At 31.5% G+C, this 24,871-nt stretch overlaps 1 protein-coding gene across 2 annotated transcripts in view; it reads left to right on the forward strand.

Moving 5' to 3' along the window:
- Positions 1 to 21,539, forward strand: part of LOC139521892 (chromodomain-helicase-DNA-binding protein 1-like) — a 51,117-nt gene extending 29,578 nt beyond the window's left edge. For both annotated transcript variants that reach the window (XM_071315588.1, XM_071315589.1), the window contains 23 exons: positions 250 to 440; positions 1,059 to 1,194; positions 1,423 to 1,475; positions 1,778 to 2,081; positions 2,886 to 2,957; positions 4,304 to 4,453; positions 5,148 to 5,296; positions 8,228 to 8,481; positions 9,013 to 9,131; positions 9,931 to 10,157; positions 10,796 to 10,962; positions 11,469 to 11,604; positions 12,159 to 12,309; positions 13,374 to 13,487; positions 13,978 to 14,247; positions 14,554 to 14,664; positions 15,381 to 15,559; positions 15,990 to 16,098; positions 16,655 to 16,782; positions 17,308 to 17,442; positions 18,255 to 18,332; positions 18,881 to 19,090; positions 19,493 to 21,539. In XM_071315588.1, coding sequence (XP_071171689.1) covers positions 250 to 440; positions 1,059 to 1,194; positions 1,423 to 1,475; positions 1,778 to 2,081; positions 2,886 to 2,957; positions 4,304 to 4,453; positions 5,148 to 5,296; positions 8,228 to 8,481; positions 9,013 to 9,131; positions 9,931 to 10,157; positions 10,796 to 10,962; positions 11,469 to 11,604; positions 12,159 to 12,309; positions 13,374 to 13,487; positions 13,978 to 14,247; positions 14,554 to 14,664; positions 15,381 to 15,559; positions 15,990 to 16,098; positions 16,655 to 16,782; positions 17,308 to 17,442; positions 18,255 to 18,332; positions 18,881 to 19,090; positions 19,493 to 19,634 — 3,585 coding nt within the window. In that variant the 3' untranslated portion in view covers positions 19,635 to 21,539. The remainder of the gene's footprint in view (positions 1 to 249; positions 441 to 1,058; positions 1,195 to 1,422; positions 1,476 to 1,777; positions 2,082 to 2,885; positions 2,958 to 4,303; positions 4,454 to 5,147; positions 5,297 to 8,227; positions 8,482 to 9,012; positions 9,132 to 9,930; positions 10,158 to 10,795; positions 10,963 to 11,468; positions 11,605 to 12,158; positions 12,310 to 13,373; positions 13,488 to 13,977; positions 14,248 to 14,553; positions 14,665 to 15,380; positions 15,560 to 15,989; positions 16,099 to 16,654; positions 16,783 to 17,307; positions 17,443 to 18,254; positions 18,333 to 18,880; positions 19,091 to 19,492) is intronic.
- Positions 21,540 to 24,871: the final 3,332 nt, after the last annotated feature.

Raw genomic sequence — 24,871 nt, forward strand, 5'->3', positions numbered from 1 at the left:
TTGCTAGACTTTGTGAGATTTATGGATTTTGGAAGCGTTTTGACTAATAAACTATCGGAACTGCTCAATAAATTAACCACATAATTCTTATTGTAAATAAATACAAGTTTTATCATTAAGAAGATATATTTTGTCATATAAAGTGACTAAAATAAGGATGGGCTGCTTTGATAATTTCTGTATGTTTTTTCCATCATTTTTAGGAGGGATTTTATGGGCTGCATTGATGATGTCTTTTTGTTATTTCAGTCATTTTTAGGAGGAGTTTCATGGGCTGCATTGATGGTAGATGAAGCCCACAGACTGAAGAATGATGATTCACTTCTTTATAAATCTTTGTTTGAATTTAACACAAACCACCGACTTCTCATCACTGGTACCCCTTTACAGAACTCTCTGAAAGAACTTTGGGCTCTGCTCCATTTCATTATGCCTCAAAAGTAAGTACAGGTTATTTACCATAGTTATGGTTAATGATAATAAAATTGAGAATGGAAATAAGAAATATGTCAAAGAGACAACAACCCGACCGAAGAGCAGACGACAGCCGAAGACCACCAATGGGTCTTCAACACTTCAACACCGCACCCGGGGTTGGTCCTCAGCTGGACCCTTAATGAAATTGTGTACTACGTCAGTGAAAATGAATGTCACACTAAACTCCAAAACATATAAAAAGAACAAAATCAAAAAACATACAAGACTAACAAAGGCGGGGAAGCTTGATAAATCATAAAAAAGTGAAGAAACATATCAATTTGTCGTATTTGAGGTTAGTTGACTATATTTACAGTGATGAACTTAAAGAGCACTTAAGTCTTGGACTCTGATGTACCTTTCTTTTTCCGTCTAAATAGTTCTCTTTTGATAACAGGAAGAATGAATTTTGATGAATACTTAAATTCTTGGTTAACCTTTACTAACAAAATTGGAAGCTCGGAACAAAACTGAATCGCCAGTATATCTCTTGCAGTCAGTGTGAATAAGATTAATCACATTGTAAATACTTTATCTAAAATACTGCAACTGTTCCGAATAAAGTACCTTATTTCTTGCAGATTTGATAATTGGCCAGATTTTGAAGAGAAATATTCATCGCAAGAAAAAATGGGATTTGCAGGACTTCACAAACAACTAGAACCGTACCTGTTACGGAGAGTCAAGAAAGATGTTGAGAAATCTCTCCCTTCAAAGGTATATAAAAAATTATTTGCTAAAGTACCTTAATTTTGAAAGTGAAAGTAGGAACTCACATTTGTTTCATCTGACTATTTTCCAATTTATCGTCAAATTTTTGTCATTCATATTCATGGGATTTTTTTTTAGGTTAAGCATAAATTGTAATAAAGACCACATAAAATGAAATCCTTAATAAATAAAGCAGAAATGGATATTGAAGTTTTTCATTGTATTTTATTTCAGACGGAACAAATTCTTCGTGTAGAAATGTCTTCTTTACAGAAACAGTATTACAAGTGAGTGTAACAAAAGCTTTAAATAGATAGAAATAATTTGTATTCTCATTTATTTAGAAAAAACATGAAAAAAATAAAAGTAATAGCGCAACAAAATTGAAATATGTCAAAGTAAAAAGTTGCATACAAGATTTTAAAAGAATAAAAAACTATCCATAAAGATATCCAGTTACTATCAATAAAGAAGGGAATTTCTGCGTTTTTATCTTTAAAGTTAATTTGTTTTAAATTGAACATTGATAAACAAATATCTGAGATCCCTATTGCTTTAAGGGTTATTGAACATTAATTTTCTGTTTCAGATGGATTTTAACAAAAAACTATAAAGCACTTAGTAAAGGACTGAAAGGAAATGCGTCTAGTTTTGTAAATATCATAATGGAACTTAAAAAATGTTGTAATCACACATCACTGACGCGACCACCTGAAGATGATAGCATGGACAAACTCACAGCGGTAATAAAAGGAAGTGGGAAATTAATTCTGTTAGACAAATTATTGACACGTCTGAAAGAGACAGGACATAGAGTGCTTATATTTTCTCAGATGGTTAGGATGTTGGATATTCTTAGTGATTATTTACAATTGAAACGTTACGCTTTCCAGGTAGGTTATTAGATGTACTATGCTTTCTATGTATATTGTAAGACATTCCAAGCTTTCGATGTATAATACTAGAAATTCTAAGCTTTCCTGGTTGTAAAAGTAAAATCACAAAAATACTGATCTGCGATGAAAATTCTAAAAGGAAAGTCCTTAATCAAATGGCAAAATCAAAAGCTCAAATACATTAAATGAATGGATAACAACTGTGATATTCTGACTTGGTACAGGCATATTTTTCTGTGGAAAGTGGTGGATTAAACCTGGTTTTCATAAAAGCTTAACCTCTCAATTTTATGACAGTCACACCAAATTCTATTATATTGACAACAATGATTGAACAAAACAAACGGACATTATAGGTAAAAATATCAAAAATAGGGGTAAGACATTCTTATTGATATCAAGTTGTAATGTCAGGTTTGGGATATTATGAACGATGCTTGATAAATAAGGATGATAGTATGGAAGGGAGGGCTGTGAAATATTGTCTAGAATACACAAACTAGAATACACAAAGAATCTTATCTAATGACCTATTGGAAAGAGGGGCTTCTCAAAAAAATTCTGATAATATCCTTATCAAGCATACCATTAAAAGTTTTCCAAAACTCTGGTGTTAGAACACCTTTATAGATCAGGCAAAATGTCCATGTTTTCAAAGGTTTTTTATATTTCAAAATGAAATAGGACTGTAGATTAATCGTAGTTTCCAATTCAAAAATTCTCTAATAAATATACAATTACACATAGGTTGTTTTAACATAAGTCAGCATGTATAAGAGCAAGTATTATTATTTGTTTTAGAGGTTGGATGGAGGGATCAGAAGTGACATAAGAAAACAGGCTCTGGACCACTTTAATGCTGAGGGATCATCGGTAAGACTGTTTAAATCTTCCACCAAGCACAGTAGAACTTCTATTTCATGATATACCATGAGATTATGTTCTAGTTCAGTGTTTTCCATTCGGCATTTAAGCCGGGTGTGCCGACCACCTTCTTTTGAAAGCCAACCACCTTTCGATTTTAGGAGGTGGTCGCTTTTTTTTTCAAAATCCGGATTTTTTTCAGTTCCGTACCGTTAAAATTTGAATACTAATCCCGCCTTGTTTTCTTGACAAAGATGGTGTCCAATCGTCAAATTTCAATGTTTTCATTAATCAATCGGGGGAAAAGAAAGGAAGATGACGATGATGGTAAAGAAAATACTAGACCAAATAAGTTAAATAAAGTTGATAGTAATGTTGAAGTTGTGGAAATTGAACAAAAATCAACCAAACAACGGAAAAGACACGCAAGTGAAGACAAATATGAGCAAGACTTCAAATGACTTATAGTCACAGAGGAAGGATACTACTGTTCTGTGTGCCAAAAATACGGCACAAAAGCAAGAAACAGAACAGAAACCTGGATCGAAAGGCCTTAAATCCATGCTGATGCATAAAATTGTAAATGAAAGAAGAGATAAAAGAGATAAATTTTTGAAAAAATAAAATCAAAGAATATTTGACAATTAATATGACTACTTCTATTTATGTTTGTTCAACTCCATAAAATGTGAATATTATACTAATCTGTATTTCTGTGACCCCCGGTTGCAAGTTATTTTTTTAAAACACCCACCTTACCTAATGAAAAAAGGAAAACACTGTAGTTACTAATTTTCATTTTCAAAGTTTATTAATTTAAGACTTCAGATGTTAAATATGTATAAATGATTCTGAGGAAGAAATAAGACACAATTGCACATAGCATATCAGTGAAGTTCTTTTCTTCCAAGAAAAAAATACTCTCTTAATGGACAAGGATTGCATTGCCTAGAAAATCAAGCAAGTTAGTTTTAGGTTAAATGTTACAGGGTTAAGTAGCCAAAATTATGAAATTTTTTGTTGTTTTTTTGCCGATAGTTTTGTTACTTAAGTATATACAGGAGTTAAATTGACTGATCTTAAATTGTTCTGCTCAGTCTGTTCCAAACTGTTTTAGGGTTTGTCTGAATGGAAAAAAGAAATTTGAACTTTGCTACCATATTTTCAACCAAAAAAATCATAATTTATGACTGAACGAATTTTTGTCTGGCATTTTGTCGATCAGACAGTTTGGGATATACTGTCTACTGTTGATGATTCCCAATGATAAGTGCACATTAAATTCTGAATATATTCATTGATTTAAAAAATATACACAGGATTTATTTATTAATGAAACGATTGAATATTTTAAGGATTTTTGTTTCCTGTTGTCAACAAGAGCTGGTGGTCTTGGTGTAAATTTGGCTACTGCTGATACTGTGATAATATTTGATAGTGATTGGAACCCACAGAATGATCTTCAAGCTCAAGCTAGAGCTCATCGTATAGGACAGAAAAAACAGGTATGAAATCAGTTATGAATATATTACAAATTGATTAGATGGGATGTCAGGGTAGTTGCTCTTGACAAAATAAAAAGTAAATTGCAGAAAATGTAAACAGAAAAAATCTTATTAAGTTTGTATGGAAAAGTCCTGATGTTTAAGGAGTATTTCAAAACTGCACTGTCAAGAATCCTTTAAAAAAAATCACTTCATTTTTTTTAACAAACTTTTGACAGATGTTTTAAGTGACTTGTCTGATGTTGGATACTCTATAATGAAGATTATTTGTAAATATGTCTCTAGAAAACATAATTTGAAAAGAAACAATATGAATAGTTACTGCTAATATACTAGCTTAAAACATTTGCAATTAATGCAGTGTTAAAATTCTTTTTAGTGATATCATATAAACAAAACTAAATAAAAATGCATGTTGGGACCATGCTTTTAGAATTATGCAAGGAAATTGCTAATTTGCATTTTAAAGTAATCACACAAAACTGACATTTTATGTTGATTCGGATCACAAACATCCCTTCAACTTGGCACATCAAAAGACAAAAAAAATGTTTCATCAGATATCTGTTTGGGTTTTTTTTTTATTGACTAATAAAAGAATGTCTAGTTTATAAATTTATGTTCATACACTTTATTCTGGTAAATGAGCATGCATCAAAATCAGTAATTTGAATTTCAAATATTTTGCATTTAGGTTAGTGTATATAGGTTAGTGACAAAGAACAGTGTAGAAGAAGATATTGTGGAGAGAGCTAAACGTAAAATGGTGCTAGATCATCTGATCATCCAGAGAATGGACACTACTGGTAGGACTGTGCTGAACAAAAATCAGGTCCCATCCAGGTATAGTCACTTGCTATATTACAGATAATGTCCAAGGGCTGTTTCATTTGAATTTGGCTAGGGATTCTTTGTTTTTCTTCAGGTCCCATCCAGGTATACTCACTTGATATTTAATATGATGATATCCAAGGGCTATTTTATTTTGAATTTGGCTGGAGATTGTTTGTTTTTCTTCAGCCCCCACTAGCAGAAAAATAGTTAGTGTCTTTTCAGACAAAAAGATGGTCAAAGTAACCACAAACAACATATTAAATCCCTTGTATGCAAATGAGACTGCAATTCAATGCCATAAATAACTTTAGAAATACACTCTTTTTATATTTAAGGAAAAATTTAGGTTTTAAACTAGTATTTTTTTGGGCCCTTTATAGCTTTCTATTTGGTGTGAGCCAAGTCTCCATTGGCACTCATACCACATCTTATATCTATTGAATAACACTCACTAATTCTATTAAAAGATCATCAGTATTTTGTAGAGTATAAATGAAAAGAAAACTAATCATGCAATGAAGATCAGTGTTCTCCCCAGGCCCTTAAAGGACCACGGGCCCGCGATGTATAATTTTCTGCCGTGGTGGTATCGTTCTTGCCGCGATGTATAATTTTTTTCCGTGGTGCTAAAGTTTTCGGTAAAAAAAATCGTATTAAAATCGGTAAAATTTCAGATGACTTCAACTTTACATCAAAATTGACCAGTTCTAACCAGTTTAATCATGTATTGACAAGATGATTGTTTACACCACGTGATCGATTTACCTGTTGAGGTTAACCTTGATGATTGGATTTAATCGATGTACATGATTCTTTTGTGTTTAAATTAATTAAGAGATCATAATTTAAACTAGAATTGCCATTGCAAGCAATAGCGGATGTCACCCTTCCCCCAATTGCCACTAAGCGGCAGCTATTTCAAAATTGTTTAACAGTGAGTGCAAATATATGCATGGCAATACATTTTTCTGTAAATTTTCAGTACATTCAAAGCATTTTTAAAAATTCACATTTCTGCTGTTTCCATGGCAACGGCAGCCATTTTGAAAATTTCAAAGTCAAAAGTCTCATCTTTACTTGTCAGGTAACAATAATATCAAGTTTCATTAAGTTCAAAGCATTTTAAGAATTTTTGACATTTTTCCAGTTTCCATGGCAACGGTAGCCATTTTGGAAATTCCAACTTCAAAAGTCTCATGCAGACTTGACAGTCTACAATCATATGAAGTTTCATCAATTTTGAAGCATTTTGAAATTTTTGAAATTTTTGACATTTGTGATGGTTCCTATGGCAACAGAGACCATTCCCAAAATTTAATGGCATATACCACATTGGTACATGGGAGGGACCATACCATCAAAGTTTCAATCAATTTGACCTACCATTTTCAGAAAGTAAATGCCACTTTTAGGTTTTTAGACCATTTTGACCTGTTTTGCATTGTTTCCATGGTAACGGCAGACATTTTCGAAATTCCAACGCCAAATTCCACCTCTACCAATGTTGCTCATCGTTACTGTGAAGTTTTATAAAATTTGGAGCATTTCCATATTTTGGAAATTTTTGGTGTAGTATCCATGGCAACATAGCAGTTCCAATGATTGCCAAAATCATCCCAAAGCAGTATATAGTGGGCACCTACATTGTATTAAAATCTAAAGATTTTAAGGTTAAGCATTCTCAAACAATTCACCTTACTCCAAAATTATATTTTTTCACCATTTTCCCGTTTCCATGGTGATGGCAGCCATTTTTTAGTTCCAAAGTTGCACTGCAACTGGAAAGTCAGGGTTCCTTGTTATAGTGCACCATCATTCAGATTGATTCCTTTGGCTCTGAGAAAACTGCCGGACAAAATTAGGTGGAAGAATAATAATAATAATAATAATAATAATAGTGAAAAAGAAACAGAGGAATAGCAATATGTCACCCGACATTGTCGATCGGGTGACATAATAACAGACTTGTGAGGGACAAGCAGACATTTGTTAATGAACCCTATTACGCCAGTCTCAAGTCAAAATAATTTGCCTTTTAGGAATTAATTGTGGAGTTACTTCCCCTGATTTAGTAATTACAAATAAATGCTCCTCACATATAATTTCTCATTGCAAATAAAAATAAAGTACAAATTGAATGCAAAATTATATTAGAATGTTACATTAAGGATGAAAACATTCTTAGAACATACCAACAAAAATGTTTTGCAAATTATTTTTGAGAATCATACCATTAATGGGCATTATTGATGCACAGACATATTATAATAAATGGGTAATTTATACGATGTTAAAAATATTTGACTGTAACAGGTCTAAAAAGCCTACTCCCACAACTCTAATACATTCCCATGCAGGACTAAAGCTAGGGATGAACCTTGTGAATAGAAAACTCTTTTAAAGTACTCTCCATGTCTTTAACAAAGTATTAATCATAAAAACAAATTTGTTGTTGTCTAAAAGAATCAGATCTAAAACTATGGAAAATAGCTTTTAATTTACTGAAGGTTCTGTATCAAAAATCTTGTTCAAAGTTCATTGTTATGGGGAATGTGTAGTGTAACTACAAGTATCGGGACAAAATGGCTTGATCAAAATATAAGAAGTGACTTTAGCTTAAAGACTAATTGTGCTTTCTTTAAGTTTTATTTATTCTTCAAAGATATTAAAGTATACAAACTGTTTATTAATTTACTTTTTCTACCAATAATTTTATGACCTAAAGTCCTACAACACAGTTCCACAGTAAACAAAACAAAGGCAAACAGGTAATGACAAAAAGTAACAAGAAAAAAAATAAGCGACGCAAAGCGACACAAAATACTGTAATATTCATTTCGTCACGCGTTACCCTGGTGCTATCCAAAAATCCTGGGGAGAACACTGATGAAGATTACTTATTGTAAACTATGAATAAAGTTTGTATAATTGTTGTTACAGTACTGCAACGCCCTTCAAAAAAGAAGAATTGGCAGCTATATTGAAGTTTGGTGCTGAAGAATTGTTCAAGGAAGACGAGGAAAATGAAGAGGAACCTCAGGTCGACATTGATGACATCCTTAATCGTGCTGAAACGAGGGAATCGGAACAACCTATGTTGGGGGATGAACTACTTTCTCAGTTTAAAGTGGTCAGTTTTGATAATCTGGAAGAAGATGACCCACCACCCAGTGTACAGGTAGAGGAAGATACAGGTGAGAGTCTATGTTTTGAAAAAATTAATAAAATATAATTACATATTGAAAGGAGATGGGGCTTTTATGTGATAGAAAAAGAAAAAAAACCCAAATACAATATAATATGTCAAGCTCTAAATTGTCCTAAGTGCATTGGAAGAGTGATACATAGATTTATTAATGATTCTATAATAGTCAACATCAAATTCCTGAATAGGCAGAAACAACAATAAAATAAAAAAAAGATAAATAATGACTAGGTTCCTGACTAGGGACAGCTTAAACTGTGTGACCAGGTTCCTGACTAGAAACAGGCACTTATATTTGTCTATGTTCCTGACTAGGGACAGTCACACATGTTTGACTAGGATCCTGACTAGTTACAGGCAAACATATGTGACTTGGATCTTAACTAGGGACAGGCAAACATGTGCATGTCCATTTCAGAAACAAAACACTCAATATATAAATTCTATGTAATTTACAGGTATAAATACTAGTTTAGATGAGATACTGAAAACCTAATCTTTTTGTGTTCTTGTCTTGTAGGTAAAGAGTGGGACTCAATTATTCCCGAAAATGACAGAAGAAAAATTGAAGAAGAAGAAGAGCAGAAAAAACTTCTGGAATTAAACTTGCCTCCTAGAAGCAGGAAATCTGTTAAACAGGTAATTTTATACCTGGATTAGTAGGTACTGAAAGTCCTTCTTACAATTTCATGAATTGAATTTTATGGTCTAGAAAAAGTGTGTCTTTTCTATGTAGTGTAGAATTGAAAAATTAGTAGTCATAACAAGATTTCCTGAAAGTAGGAATCTGAATACCCAATCCTCCATTCAATGCATATACAATATAAAAATGAATTGCAATTGAAATCATTGATGTGTGTACCAATATTTTTCTTCCAAGCTGTCAATTCTTGTTATCTCAATTTAAAAGAAAAACATTTGAGGAAACCATAATTGTTCAGATGAAACTTTGAGATGACTTTATGTGAAGCAAATTGTTTTAACTGATGGAACATTTATTTAATTGCCTTACAAATGTTTCAAAGTGCATGTAAAATTTGATTCAAGAAATAAGTTAACACTTGTACGAGGTTGAATGTCAATGAACGTAATGTACACTTTCTCTTTGACAAGTGAAACAACACATTGAATATTAAAATATTATAAGTAAATAATGATTTGAAAAAAAGAGTAAAATTTGGCAATGTGTCACAACATATTTACAATTTAAATCCAATGTTCTTGCAAGGAGTCAATGTAGTTATGGTTTTATTTAAAGCTATATTAAAAGATCTCTCACCTGTTGAAGTAATGATTGTTGGGACTGTATGTTCCAGATGGATTTTAATGACTAACAAATTTAATTCGTCCTTTATGAATTTTATATTTAATTGGCAAGTGCAAGATAACTGGTTAACAAATATATTGTTTCATGAGTTAAAAATTAAAAGTTATACAGCTTCAGGTGGATTATGATTCTGATGAGAAGAAAAAGAAGAAGAAGAAAAAGGATGACGATGATGAAGATGAAGATGATGAAAGTGAGGATGAGGAGGAGGATGAAGACGAACCAAAGAAACGTGGACGACCTCCAGGTGGCAGTAAGGGGAAAATCAGAGGGTTCACTGATGCTGAAATTAGGAGATTTATCAAAAGTTTTAAAAAGTTTGGCAGACCTTTGACTAGGTAATTTGCATTTATGATTTAGATCCTACAGAAATGGCAACAAGCTTTAAAGTATAGCCCAGTAAATAGTAAATTATCATTTTGATTGTATATTTGCAGTAGTGACTTGTGCTTTGCATGAGAAAATTGTTTTCTTTGAAGTCCAATTTGTCTCTCATATTTGAATTGGGATAATTTCAGTTCAAATTGTCACTAAATTACTATTTCTACATCCATGTTTGAATTTCAGGAACCTGTAATCCAGTGTTTAAGGTTTATTTGCTATTTGCCTTATTACTTTTTCCTTTCTTGTTTAAGTATAAATCAGTCTGTTTGTTTTCTCTTTGAATTGTTTCACATCTCATTGCTGAATCTGTATGGTATCCTCAGCATTATCCTGTAGTTTCACATCACTGTCTTTGGTGTATATTCATGTTTTGTTCCAAAATGTTACATCTCCTATTATTCAAATTTGAAATAGTGAAATATATTATATTCACATAAACAGAAGATAGTAGTAATTTTTTTAAGTGATCTTATTGATAGCAGTAAAAGTATAAATAATGTAAAATTGAATACATAAACATCTAACTATGTAACAGAATATATATCTAAATATCATATAAAATCTCAAAATGAAAAGCTTATTGACATTGCAGACTTGATGCTATAGCCTGTGATGCAGAATTACAAGAAAAATCTGAGGGAGATCTGAAAAAGTTGGCCCAGATATTAATGTCTGGTTGTGAACAAAGTCTGGACGAACACAACCACAATAAAGTTAAACAGGAAGATGAGGCTAGTGTTGATGGAATGAATACTCCAGGTATTATTATTTTCATTTTTTTCAAGGATGTGTTTGGCAAAGTATTTTAAATGTAAAAACAGGTGACATCTGTTCCGCTTCAGGTTAAAGTTTTTGGTCAAGGTTATTTTGGATAAAACCAAAGTCCAATCAACTTGATACTGTGTCCACTTGTATTCCCTGATATTGAACTTTCTACTTTTAGTGCCAAAATGAGAGTTTTGACACCAATTTCATGTTCCACTGAACATAGAAAATAATAGGTCAAGTGGGGCATTAATGTATTATCGACACACTCTTGTTAACTTTAAAATGAAAAAGCCAAATACCTGTCAAAATTATGTATTAATCTCAAATGTAGTAATCATATTTTCAAATAATTGACATTGTGTGTGTTGTTTATGTCCAGAAAGAACATAGCAAATATTAGGTATTCATATAATAACTTATGTGTAATATAAAAATATGTTATATAAGTCTCCTTTGATTTCAATTTGAAGATTATTCTTTATATATTTTATGAATAGCCAAGAAGAAGAGAGAGAAAGGACCATCATTTAATATATCTGGAGTTGTAGTGGCTGTACAGCCTGTCATGAAAGCAATGCAAGAAATGGAACAATTAGATGATCTCATACCTAAAAATAGAGAAGAAAAGAAAAGGTAATACAAATTTGGTCTTAATCAGGACCTAAAATGATTTTTAATTGCCTATGAAAAATAACCAGGAATTTTATAAGATTTTTGAAAATGGCTTTTTAATCAATATGTAATAAAATTATTAAAAAAAAAGAGATGAGGTTAGTGGGCAAACTTTTATGGCATTATATAGATAAAACTATAGAGGATTCCAAATATCTTACAAAAAGTCCAACCACAAAAAGATGAACCTAAAGTAGTGAACATCATCCTATTAAAATATGATGGAAGGAGGAAGTGAAGCTATGTAATTTATTTACACTGAATGAACCAAAATGAATATTTGTATTGAAAATTGAGATAGATAGAAATAAAATAGAGAGTCTTGCATTCCAGTTATTGGGATGTGTTTGTTAAATGACCTGGAAAATTCAGTATAAAGAAATAACTCATCTTGAACACAAGCACTTGACATGTGTAGAAAAAACAATTGTGTGTAAAATGAAGATATACTCTTTGAGAACAAATTTATCTAGATTCTAGTCTAATGGTGTTGTTTGTAATTTTCTGTATAACAGGTTTAAGATAGATACCCATGTAAAAGTTTGTCATTGGGATTGTGAATGGAGTGAAGAAGATGACTGTAGCTTGCTGAAAGGAGTATATGAATATGGTATGGGAAACTGGGAAGCCATCAAAATGGATCCTGATTTCAACCTACATGACAAGGTAGGGTTCTCATACTGAAATATGACTGGCTACATTATGCTGTAAGTCAATGTTGTTTTACCTGACGGTTAGCATTAATCTGCCTGACAGTTAGCATGAAAGCAGCTTTGATCTGTCTGACCATTAGAACTGAAGTAGCATGAGTTTACCTGACTGATGGCATTAAAGTAGAACATTTGTTTTGAATGAAGGTGGCTCGGGCCTATTCGAAGTTTCTATCAGAAGTGCCGTATTTTTTGTTATTTTATTCTTAACAGAAAGTGAATCAAATTGGTCGAAAAAAATAGGGGGTCACGGACCATTTAAGCTCAGAATTTTACTTTTAAAGAAGTATGTAAAAGGGACCATTTTTCAATGAAATGATAGGGAAAATAGAGGTGTTGACATATTTTTATCAAAATATAAAAAAAAACGTTCTATGACACTTGCTCCAAAACTGGAATATAAAAAGCTCAAATATAGCTTCAAAGAATGAGAAAATAAAAAAAAAGGTCACCGATAAGGAAAAAAAATTATTTTGCCCTAAAACCCAAATTTGGGCGGGAAAGAGGTGAAAATGGGTGAAATGTCATTTTGACCATTTAACAAATACAGATAATAACGAAAATATTCTATTAATCACATAACTGCAATGATTTAACATTTCTAATCAATCAAAATTTAAAAAAAAAATGTATTGAATTTACGACAAATACTTTTGTAATTCATGCGTGAAATTATGTGCAGTCGAATACTCCCGAGCCACCTTAAATGACATTTAGGGTTGACCATATAGTCATCATTAAAGCAGTATTGGTTGACCTGATAGTCATCATTAAAGCAAGCAGCATTTGTTGATGTGACAGCTAGACCTTTAATGCAGGTCAAAATTACAGGATAGTGCTATATATTTTAAATTTAGGATTGCTTTGTGGTGTTTGAGGGCTATTCACCACTTTTAAGATAAATAAAGGCTGATTTTGCATAGCAGTTGTACCATTGAAATATTTTCTCTAAATTTTACTTCTATCCACTAGAAATAATATTTGCTGAATAATGATGTTGGTAAATTTCTTGTATTTCAGATTTTGCCAGGTGGTAAGAATGAGAAGCCACAAGCCAAACATTTACATACTCGTGTGGAATACTTACTCAAGATGCTGAGTAAGAAATCAGAAGCTGACAAACCTGCTCCTGTGGTAAGATTTTCTTTGAATAAAATTTCTAGGGAAAATTACATGACAAGTTTCCTTAATGTGTCTGTTAATGGGTTGTATGAACTATGAAGAATGTAATCCAAATAATATACCAAAGAATTGTTATCAATTGCTTTTACTTTTAAATAGCAAAAATCATTACAAATTTCTATGAAGAATTGAAAAAGAAATTTCTTATTTGAAAAAAAAGAATGATTCCTCTATACAAGAAAATAGGTGAAAATATGTTACATGTCAAATTTATTGAAAACATCATAATTGTACTTGATTGTCAGGTGTTTGAATCAATGTACATAGATTCAGTTTCTAAATTTAAACGCTGTTAAAAGAATGTGAATCTCAGTTTTTGGCCTTTGTGATCTCTGCAACTTTTCAACAGAATAGTTTAATTTTCAAAAGTTTTGCTAATTCCATCATGACATATTTATCTAAAGTATTAGTTTTAAAAAACCCATGTTATTATTGAATACAGGTTAAGAATAATTCTGAAGCAAAACCAAGAAAGAAAAGAAAGCCAAAATCAAAAGCAGAAGTTATTGAAAAAGAGTCCTCTGACTCAGACAATAGTGCTAAAGTAAAGTCTAGTGCTAGAGATGACAGTACTATGGATAGTTTCCCAGAAAATCACAAGAAAAAGAAGGAAAAACATGAAAAAGTAGAACCAAAAGAACACCCAATGGAAGTGGAAACAAAAGTGAAAAGCAAATCTGGAGAAAAACCAAAGAAAGAAAAGAAGAAAAAGGTTTGTAATGTATAAAACAATATTGACAAGTATAGCACGTTGTACATTTAATTGCTTATTCAAATGGTAAAAATGCAATCATGCATTCAAATTGAAAATAAGTAAAGGTGACTCTATAAGTGTTTTGTTTCTTCGAATTAGTTTGTAGTCGTTAAAGATGAAAATTTTTAGATAATTCAAGCCCATTCCAGTCACATTGTTAACAATAATGATAAATCTATGCATTTCTGAATGCACATTGTTCTGTTTTTCTGGAAAGAAGCTTTGTATTTGACAAAAATGATTGTATTTATTTTAACTTTACAGAAGAAACCTAAGAAGGAAGACGGTCCAATGCATTTTACTGCCAACACAACTCCTGTGGCTGTGGCCTCTGAAGATTTCGATGTTGAACTTCCTGATGAAGTGTTTAGAAAGGTTGGTTCATCATGTAATTCATGAGCATGTTGCATTTGTTATTTGTGTTAAATAGACCAATTAAATGGTAAAAATGAGATAGTAGATGAAGAGAAGCACTATGGAGTATTAAAGGGGTTTATTGAACAACTGATGAAACATGCAAAATTTATTTGGACATATATCTTATAAAAAGAATGTTAGAATTATACAGATTTTTATAATATGAAGTTTAAGACAAAAGATATAGGACAACATACTAGGTTAAATTTTCTGCAGATTTTTATTATGCCCCATCTACGATAGTAGGGGGGCATTATGTTTTCTGGTCTGTGGGTCCGTTCGTCTGTTTGTCCGTTCGTCTGTTCGTCCGTCCGTCCGTCTGTCCCGCTTCAGGTTAAAGTTTTTGGTCAAGGTAGTTTTTGATGAAGTTGAAGTCCAATCGACTTCAAACTTGGTACACATGTTCCCTATGATATGATCTTTCTAATTTTAATGCCAAATTAGAGTTTTTACCCCTATGTCACGGTCCACTGAACATGGAAAATGATCGTGCGAGTATGGCATTCATATACTGGGGACACATTCTTGTTTGTTCTCAATTTTCTTTTCTGGTTGGTAAAAAGTTGGTTTTTCAACATAAAATCTATTAAAATACATATATATTGTATAAAAAAATATGTGTTTAGTGTATCTTAGCTATTATGGTATAGTTAAATGTTTTTGATTTATTTCAGTGTAAAGAGATGATGAGACCAGTTAAGAGAGCACTGCGGAAGTTAGACAATCCAGACGAGGGGATGTCGGAGAAAGATCAAGTAGTTCATACTAAACAATGTCTGTTAAGGATTGGAGACAGGATTACAGAATGTCTGTCAACACTGAATGATCCAGAAAAAATCAAGACATGGAGAGGGTAAATAGAAAAAAATCTTAACTTTTATTAAGAACTCAGAGTTAATTTGAAATTATAAATAGCGCAAAATTAAATATTGCTTTTGACAACATGGCCCCTGATCAGAAGAGAAAGTTTAAATAAAAAAAAATATTAATAACTTTGGATAAAAAATGATTGCTTTAGTTTTATGCTGTTGATGTTAAATTTTTTTTTTTTTTACAAATCTCCAAGTATTAAAGATTCAGAAAAGATCCTGTTTGTAAGATGTTAAAATTCACAAAAACAATTTCTGGAAGTTATTATACACAGTGTAGAATATGCATTATTATAGGATGATTATACCCCTATAAAATATATTAGAAACCAAAAGAATGATTGTAATTTATATTAAAACTTCAATCTCTTAATTTTTCATATACATTTATATATATAATTTTATACATTACAGCCATTTATGGAACTTTGTATCAAAGTTTACAGAATTTGATGCACGGAAGTTGCACAAATTGTACAAACATGCATACAGAAAGAGAGAAGAAGAAAAGGAAAGAGAAGAGGTAAAAGATAATTTGGTGTTAAAAGTTAAACTATATAAACTTATTTGAACAACAATAAAATTTCACGACTAGGGAAATCTATCATAAATGAATGAAACTTTGATTCATTTAAGCCCTTATAAGTGTTAAATTATTTTCTGAAAAAAAACTGGAGTTAATTGAAATTCTACTGATTCTTAAAATTAAGGCATTGATTGGTTTTGATCCAGCAGTTATTATACACTTTTTCTAAAGGAGGTGTAATACTTTGCTACCTTTGTCTTTCCATCATTCTGCTTAAATTTTCTGAAGAACTTCAATTCAGATAACATTCTTCATTCTCGTCTTGCCTGCAACAAAAGTCTTAGAATATGAGACATAAAAATGTATACCTATGTATTAAACTTTGTGGCAGCAATCTTTGAATTGAAGTAAAAAATGGCCAGTGTTGTCTATTTATAATAGGGATTGCATAAATGTTGCTATGGAATATAATTTATGAATGCTGCTTCAATCAAAATGTCCATTGATTCACACAAAGTAAAAAATCAGTAAAGGAATGTATTTGTTTTTTCAGGCCAAAGCACACACCCAGAATCATAATACATCACATCAAGATAAACATAAACCTCACAAGCATCAAGGAGAATCAGATCATAACAAACATTCTCATAACCATGATCAGGGTAGAGATTTTAATAAACAGTAAGTAAAAGTTTTAGTTTGGTAAATGCTGAGTGTAATTTTATATATAATCCACAATTAGTTGCTCTATTTTTCCTATTGTTCTTTTACTTTGTTCCTTTTAGTTTGAAAAATTTAATTGCTATGCATGTTCCCTGCTTTTCATTTTTTCAAGACTTTAAATATTTCTTAAAGGCTTTTTTATGCCCCACCTACCATAGTAATATGTTTTCTGGTCTGTGGGTCCGTTTGTCCCTTTGTTCGTTTGTTCATTCGTCCATTTGTCTGTCCCACTTCAGGTTTTTGTGTTCTAGGAAGTTTTTTATGAAGCTGAAGTCCAACCAACTTAAAACTTAGTACACATGTTCCCTGTGATATGATATTTCTAATTCAAATGTTAAATTTAGAGTTTTTACCCAAATTTAAAGGTCCACTGAACATAGAAAATGATAGTGCGAGTGGGGCATTCATGTTCTATGGACACATTCTTGTTTAGTTATGAAAAACATTCTACACAAACATTTAAGTTATTATTTTATTTTGTAGTTCCACTGTAAATAATCGTCAAACACCTGGTAGTAACATGTCCAACAAGGGGCGTGACCACCGTCCAGAACATTCATCTAGTCCATGGCAGCATGCCAGCCCATTACAGAGAGATGATGGTCCTCCTCCAAGCAGGTAAATACTGTTACTAGTAGATATTTTTACCAGATGACATACATGTAGCTCCCACTTTTTTTCTTTTTTTTTTAACTTTTCCTACTTTCCTATAGTGCATTTAGCTTTGATGTAGTTTAGTATTTGAGGAAAATTTAACATAACATATATCTCACCTGGCCTAAAGGGGTATATTGAGTTACTGAATCTTTGATTTTACAATCTTTCATCTGATATAAAAAATATTAAAAAAAAAGCCACTTCTCCTTTGAAAACATGGCACCATTGAAAACAAATTTAACTTTCATCATTCATAACATTTCAGAATTATCATGATTTTCAAACCACCTTCAAACTTGGCCTGCACTGAAACTATAACATTTGACTAAAATTCATTTTAACAGTTCTGGACAATCTTGTGAATGACCAGTTACCAAAAAAATTACATTTATGATCCACTGCAGGAGTCATTGTTAATGATCATATCTGCCTTCAAAACATGACTGTCATTGTTATATGAAATATAAAATAGAACACAAAATAGCTACTATTACAACATTTCCTTTAGTTGCACTTACTCTACTTCAACCAAAAAAACTGTAGTCATATTTGTGCCCAAAAAGATGGCATTGAAAATTGTTTCAAAAGTAATTTCAAAAGTACTGCATTTGTAATGAAGAGAACTTGAATCACTGGTTTAGGAAGTAGTATGGATATTTATACAGCTTTGATTTTTGTAGTAAATATTAAAATATGATCAGCAGATTTGAAGTTGCTGTAATTGGTCTAGGAAGAAGTAATAACATTTTTGCATTGGTTATTTTAAATTACAGGTATGGAGACAAAGGAGGATCATATAGAAGATCAGATAACTACCAAAGATATGGCGGGGGAGATCATTCACATCACAGGTTTGTTGATTATTACACTTAATATTAAGCACACAGATTTGAGCAGAAATATGATTGTAAATCACAAATTATACTACTTATAAATATTATTTGTCTGTTAAGCTATGCAGTAACCAAGTAATATTTTAACATTGAAAAGTAAAAATGAAGTTTTGAACTACAAATAATCTCCATTGGTAAAGCTCTATTATATTGGTTAAAACACTTTCTGACTAAAATACTTGGATTTCTGTTCATAAATTATTGGTTTAGTTTTAATCTTAATATGAATCTACTATTGCATAATTGAAATGGATTTTATAAAATGGAATAGATAAACTTTAGCTAATTTGAGAATGAACTTCACTGGAGCTTGTCTTATTCTTTAAATTGAAAACAATCATTGTTATTCATTAAATAAGTTTACATGCTTGATACAACTTTATTCATGTCCCTTACTACCTCTTTTTAAGAGGCCTGGTTCCTAAGCCCCCCCAGAAAATAGCAGTAAATGAAAATTTATATTTATATTTATATTTTTGTTTACGTTAATTTTGTATTTTTTATAGATTTAATCATGACCGACGAGAGTATGGGGCTGGTAACCACTATTCTAGAGAACACAGACCAGGACCCAGTTTTGATCATGATCCTAATTATAGGAATAACCATCCTGAGTATCGAGAGCGTGGACAGGACTTTCATCATAGATCTGACTATGGACAGTTTGGTCATAGGGATTATGGAGGCTCTGGGTACAATAGGTCATCTCATGATAGGTAAGCTTGTAAGAAATGGTGAAAATTATGTAGATCATCAAAACCTACTCTCTGCTCAAATTTTGTAATTACACCATGTTTAGATGATATATTTTCTGATAATGTGTCTTAAATAGAAAGAACTTATAATAGACTATTGGTATTTGGTAAGAAAACTTGTGTTAACTTATTTGTTGTTAGCAATATTGTTAATAACTCCCTTTCATGAACAATGCCAATTAAAAAAAAACTAATGAATGAAATAAAAATTCGGAAAATATGTGAAAACTTTATGACAAAAAGATTAAGGAAAACAACCAAAATAAAAAGTACTGGACAGTATTGCTGACTGACAAACAAAATTAATGTCTGTTAGTAACCTTATGAATTGTCTGTTGCATTTTGTTGTGTATTATTTTACAGCTATTCACAGTTTCATCCAGAGAGAAAACGGAAAAGCGACTTATCAGATCCACGTGTTCATAAAGACCCACGTCTAGAAGGACATGGATATCCTGAATCTGGATATTCTGAATCCAGTAATGACAGTCAATTGAAACATTGATGTCATGTTACATTTGCATTTACATGTGACAATAGTATTGATATCATGTGACCCATTACATAATTATCATTTGACATTTGCATTTACATGTGACAATTGTATTGATATCATGTGACCCATAACATTATTATCATGTGACATTACATCATCGAAGTTTATGAAGTGTTAATATGTGTGATAGAAAAACCATTGTGTCTTTCAACGAGTGTTTTGAGTTGCAGTATGTTTGTTTATGAAAAAGTGATATCAGTTGTGTGACATTTTGTATTATAACATTTAACACATCATGACAGAGTTGTAATTTCCATTGGCTGCTATCTTTAAGGACTAGAGTTCATCTTTTTATTGAATGCTTACAACATTTTGCCATTTCTAAATTTAGCCATTGTACATTTGAGTTAGCCTATGATTTCATTTTTATTTTTGAAATCGAGGTTTAATTTAGATTAAGAACTAAGATGTTTTTGGTTTATGTAAAAATGATGTGGATTTTGAATAAGAGTTGGACATCTAATTCAAAGGGGGAAATGGTCAAAGAAATTAGCAGAATTGCCAATTGTGTTCATTTTCTTTTCTCAGTTCGCCTGTTATTGATATGAGAACTTCTTTGTAAAAATAAACTTAATAACTAGCACAGTCATATTTCTGACTTTTTTTTATATAATCTTTATACATTTTTATAAGGCAGTGCAATATTTCTTTTTGTAATTTGCATTTCAATTGAAGTCTAAAGCGAGGCATTTACAGATTTTGGTCTCAGTTGTATGATTTTTCTTCTTTTATGAAACTGTGAAAACGTAGTACTTGCTGTTTAAAAAGAAACAGGAAAATTAAGGATTTTCTGAAGTGTATGTTAAAACATAGGGTTGACACATTTCAACTTTTTAATGAATTTATATTTTGGATAAATTTCACACAATCATTGAATTATTGTTATTTGTTGCTTTTAACAATGTTTATGATTTGTACATAACTAATGTTTTTCTTTTGATATAAGGAAGAACAAAAAATATGTTTTACTGTGTAATGTTTTGTTGAATGTGAAAATTGGTTTCAGGCAGGGTACCTGAACTCTAAAAGTGATATAGAGTGTTTGATTGGCTGCAGTATATATGATATATGTTTCAGCAGAGTATTCTTTGGCTAAGAAAAAAATTGTAGCTACACACCACTTTAATATTAAATAAATGGTTTTATTTTTTTTTTAGAAGTCAGAAAAAATTGAAATATAAATTTTTGTCCTCAATTTGGGGGGCAGAACACATTTCAATAAATAACAAAATTTATTTCAACAAAATTTTAATTGCAAAAAAAGCCAAAAGTTTGATATTGTTTTTTTTTAATTTTTACTTGTTTATTTTGATTACATTTGACATATATTTTAGTTTCCATGAAAAGCTGAAGTGTGTTGTAAATAAGTAGTAAAACCAGAAAAAAAATAAGGAAACTTAAGTTCAAAAACTTAAAAAGAATCAAGTCGCTCTTGAATATTAACTTAAAACGTGTGATAAGTGTTCAAAATTATTTTTATCCCATTTTTGAAGATAATCCACTCTCTTACAAAAACAAAACTTGAAATAGGTGGAATTTGTTTGTTATATTTTGTAGTGCTACAACAATGAACAAATACTGTAAGTTTTTTTATGAAAAAGATTTTATTTTGCTGTTGATCCTTTATGTTGCTTAGATTGTTAGTGCTAGTGATGTTAAAAAAAAAAGATTTATCTACAAAATGTAATGGAAGAGGAGGAATGTGTGTGGACAGGGAGAGAGAGGGGAGTGAAAGTTATGAAAGTTGAAATTATTTTTTGTATAAAGAAATATTGTTACAATGAATTGTAATTGTGTACATATGATCAACAATAGGAATTGTCTAAAATAAATAAAAAAATAATACGAAAAAAAGATGTTTTCTTCACTAATCTGTGCATTTCTTTTTGCTACAAGTGAACCTTGGATAGTTGGAGGTAACTAAAACTAATATCATACAATTGTGTGGTTGATATCAAATTATAAGCCTTTGATAACTATTGGACTGAGTGTTCTTGATTGTTCTATGTCTATTTTTGTCAGGATTGGTGTGATATGTATAATATTAATATTTATCATATGTTTAGTAGTAAATACAGTAGTTTTGCATATTTGATAAATAGCCTGCCAGGGCCGTAACTACATTGAGGCAAATGAGGCAAATGCCTCATGTTAGAAAGGACAAGGTTCACTTATGGCACAAAATGGCCTAAAATATCAACCTTATCATAAAACACCAAACAGGTCTCAATTTTGTTCGTAAATGGGTCTATTTCAAAAGTATAAATGCTAAATATATCAGTTCTTTTCATAAGACTACAAGATATTCGCCAAAGTAAGCCCATTTTGGACATTTTGTCAAAATATGATGATTTTGTGCATTTTTCAGACCTAAAAGCTTTTGAAACACCTTGGCCGCCACCTACGATCCAGAATGTGTTGTAACCAAAATATTCCAATTTTGATATAGATTTCATCAATATAAAAACTTTTTGGATCGTAGATGGAGGCCAAGGTTAATTATGCCAAAAACAATTAAAATTATGGACCAAAAGTACCAAAATTTACCTTTTAATACAAATTATGCTCATTTAAGGGGTAATTACTCCATAAATAGTAAAGGAAAGTGCCAGAAAAAATATTTTTGTCTTAGTAGTATTATCACAAGTATTTCTATGTGACATTTGTAATTTTTTGGCCCAATTTAAGAAACATAAAAAAAATCAGGGCCAATTTAAAAAAAATGAAACAAAAGATTGTCTTAATATCAAATTATTTTCACGGAAAGTGTCTAACAAGAAGCAAGTTCTCTTCACTCTCTGGTGTCGCCCCTGCATGTTTTTCGCGATCCATGTTCCTTTTTTACTTTTAGTTTTCAGACTTGATGGTCTATTGTTTGAACTTCTGTATCCCGTGTTTGTCTTTTGCTCATTTATTGTCCTACTTTATGACAATAGTCTGAGTGTTGATTTTCATTTGTAAACGTGTGGTTTTGCAATGTTGCATGCCCACCGATGTCCAGATATTGTGCGAGAAAATGTTTTAAGAATATACAAGACACAGAAAAAAATGGTCGTTTCTGCATGGAGAATTGAATTTGATATCAAAGAATCCACAACTGGCTTCTTTTGGTTGATAAAACTAGATAGCTGACATGGTTTAAATTAAAGTAAGGTCACCAATTTTCCGGTATCAAAAATATCAATAATGTAGTGCCATATGACCATTTCCATTGATGGGTTAAACTTGCATTTAGTCATTTTCAGACCCTTTTACAGAAAATAAAGGAATATGGAGTAAATGTGCACGAAACCTAATCGCACACAAAGTCAATGCATAAAAAAATACTAATGATCAGTCAAAGTTGCTGGAGGGTCTTCAAGAATAAAAGAATCATTAATACCGTAAAACAGGGTCAAGATGGTCCCTAGTGTCGACTTAAGCAGTACTAGTATTTAAAGCATAATACTGCACTGTCACTATATTTCAAAATTAAATGAGGCTTAGTTATAAGACGATATTTGATTAAAATTTTTATAAACCAATAGTTATGCTAAGAGTTAATATCCAAAGTCTAATCACAATACAAGACTAAAACAGACAGACAGATCCGGTATTAATGATTATGAGAATTACGAATTTTGCTTTGTCCTACATATCGGTCTTTTAATGTTGACCATAAAATCTTAAAGTCTTAAATTACAATGAATCTATGTTTTTGCTTTCAGACCAGAATATTGTCGAAAAAAAACCTAAAAATTAATTGCGTTTTAATGTCAGAAAGAGTCCGGGAAACGCTCAGAATGCACGATTTTGCGTTATTTTTCTCAGAGCTTCTGGGGGCTTTGAGCGGCCCCAGTCCCCTCCCCAAAATTTTTTCGACTCGCTCCGCTTGGCGATATATTTTGCCTCACTATTTGAAGAGGCTAGTTACGGCCCTGCCTGCTGTTTAATCCATATCGCGCAACTTTGATGCACACCCTTTATCGCATACCCTCTATCACACCCTACCCTTTATCACATACCCTTTATCACACCCCTACTTATTTTTTTTCTTTTTTTTTTTTACATAAAGTCAGTTTTGTTTGTTTTTTTTGCTTAAGAAAAATTTTCCTCAAAATAGGTCAATTTTTGAATGACGTCACTGTTTGGTATGTGACGTCATGAACGTCAAGTTTTCGTATGTATATTTTTTGGCACACTAAATGCAACTATAAAAAATACAAAACGCACAAATAAATACAATAATAAACAAAATATTTTTAAAACAACAGCACGCAAATTGTAAGGTAACCCAGGTGCTTCGGATAAGTAATTGAGCAGTTCTTTTAAGGCCTTTGAAACAAGACAAAAGTAGAACTGAAGGTAACCCAGTGCTATGGATCAGAAAACAGTTCATATAGTATAATACTCTTCTGTTTAAATATATGATAAAGTGTATAATACACGGCAAAATCCGTATTACATGCCGTATCACCCTCGACCAATATCATCCCTCGGGCCTAAAGGCCCTTGGGCTGACATTGATGTCTAGGGATGATACGACATATGATACGGATTTTGCCATGTATTATTCTCTATTGATTGATTGTTGATATTTTATTTTTTATTGGTGGAGGAAGCCAGAGCTATCTACAGACCTTAGGAAGGAAAACTAGCAATCCTAGTCCATTAAGTTCGGAATAAAACTCTGTATACATGCTCATATTCACTGTAGGTGAACAACTCAGACCTTCCATTCATCAAACAGGGTTGGTCCCTGGTTGATTTTCAGGTTATGAATTAAGTACATATACTAAACCCATGTTTGCAGTTCCTTCTTACCTTTGGTATTGTTTTAATAATCTTGATAAACTTATAACAGAGAGAGGAATTTCGTTTGCCATTCCTAAACTACATTGTAACAAATCACCAGGCTTGGATAACATTTCAAACAATATGATTAAAGATCATTAAACACAGTCAAAATGTTTTACTATCGTCTCTTTCAAAAATATTTAATTCTTTTCTGTCTCATGGTTTATACCCAAGAAATTGGAGCGAAGGTTATATCACAGTATTACATAAGTCAGGAGACGTCACTGACCCAAATAATTATAGAGGACTAACCATCACTAATGCAATTGGTAAGCTTTTTAACAGTATAGTTAATATAAGGTTGGATAGTTTTTTAGAAGAAAATAATGTAATTAATGATTGTCAAATAG

The sequence above is a fragment of the Mytilus edulis genome, chromosome 4, assembly GCF_963676685.1.
Source record: "Mytilus edulis chromosome 4, xbMytEdul2.2, whole genome shotgun sequence".
NCBI lineage: Eukaryota > Metazoa > Mollusca > Bivalvia > Mytilida > Mytilidae > Mytilus > Mytilus edulis.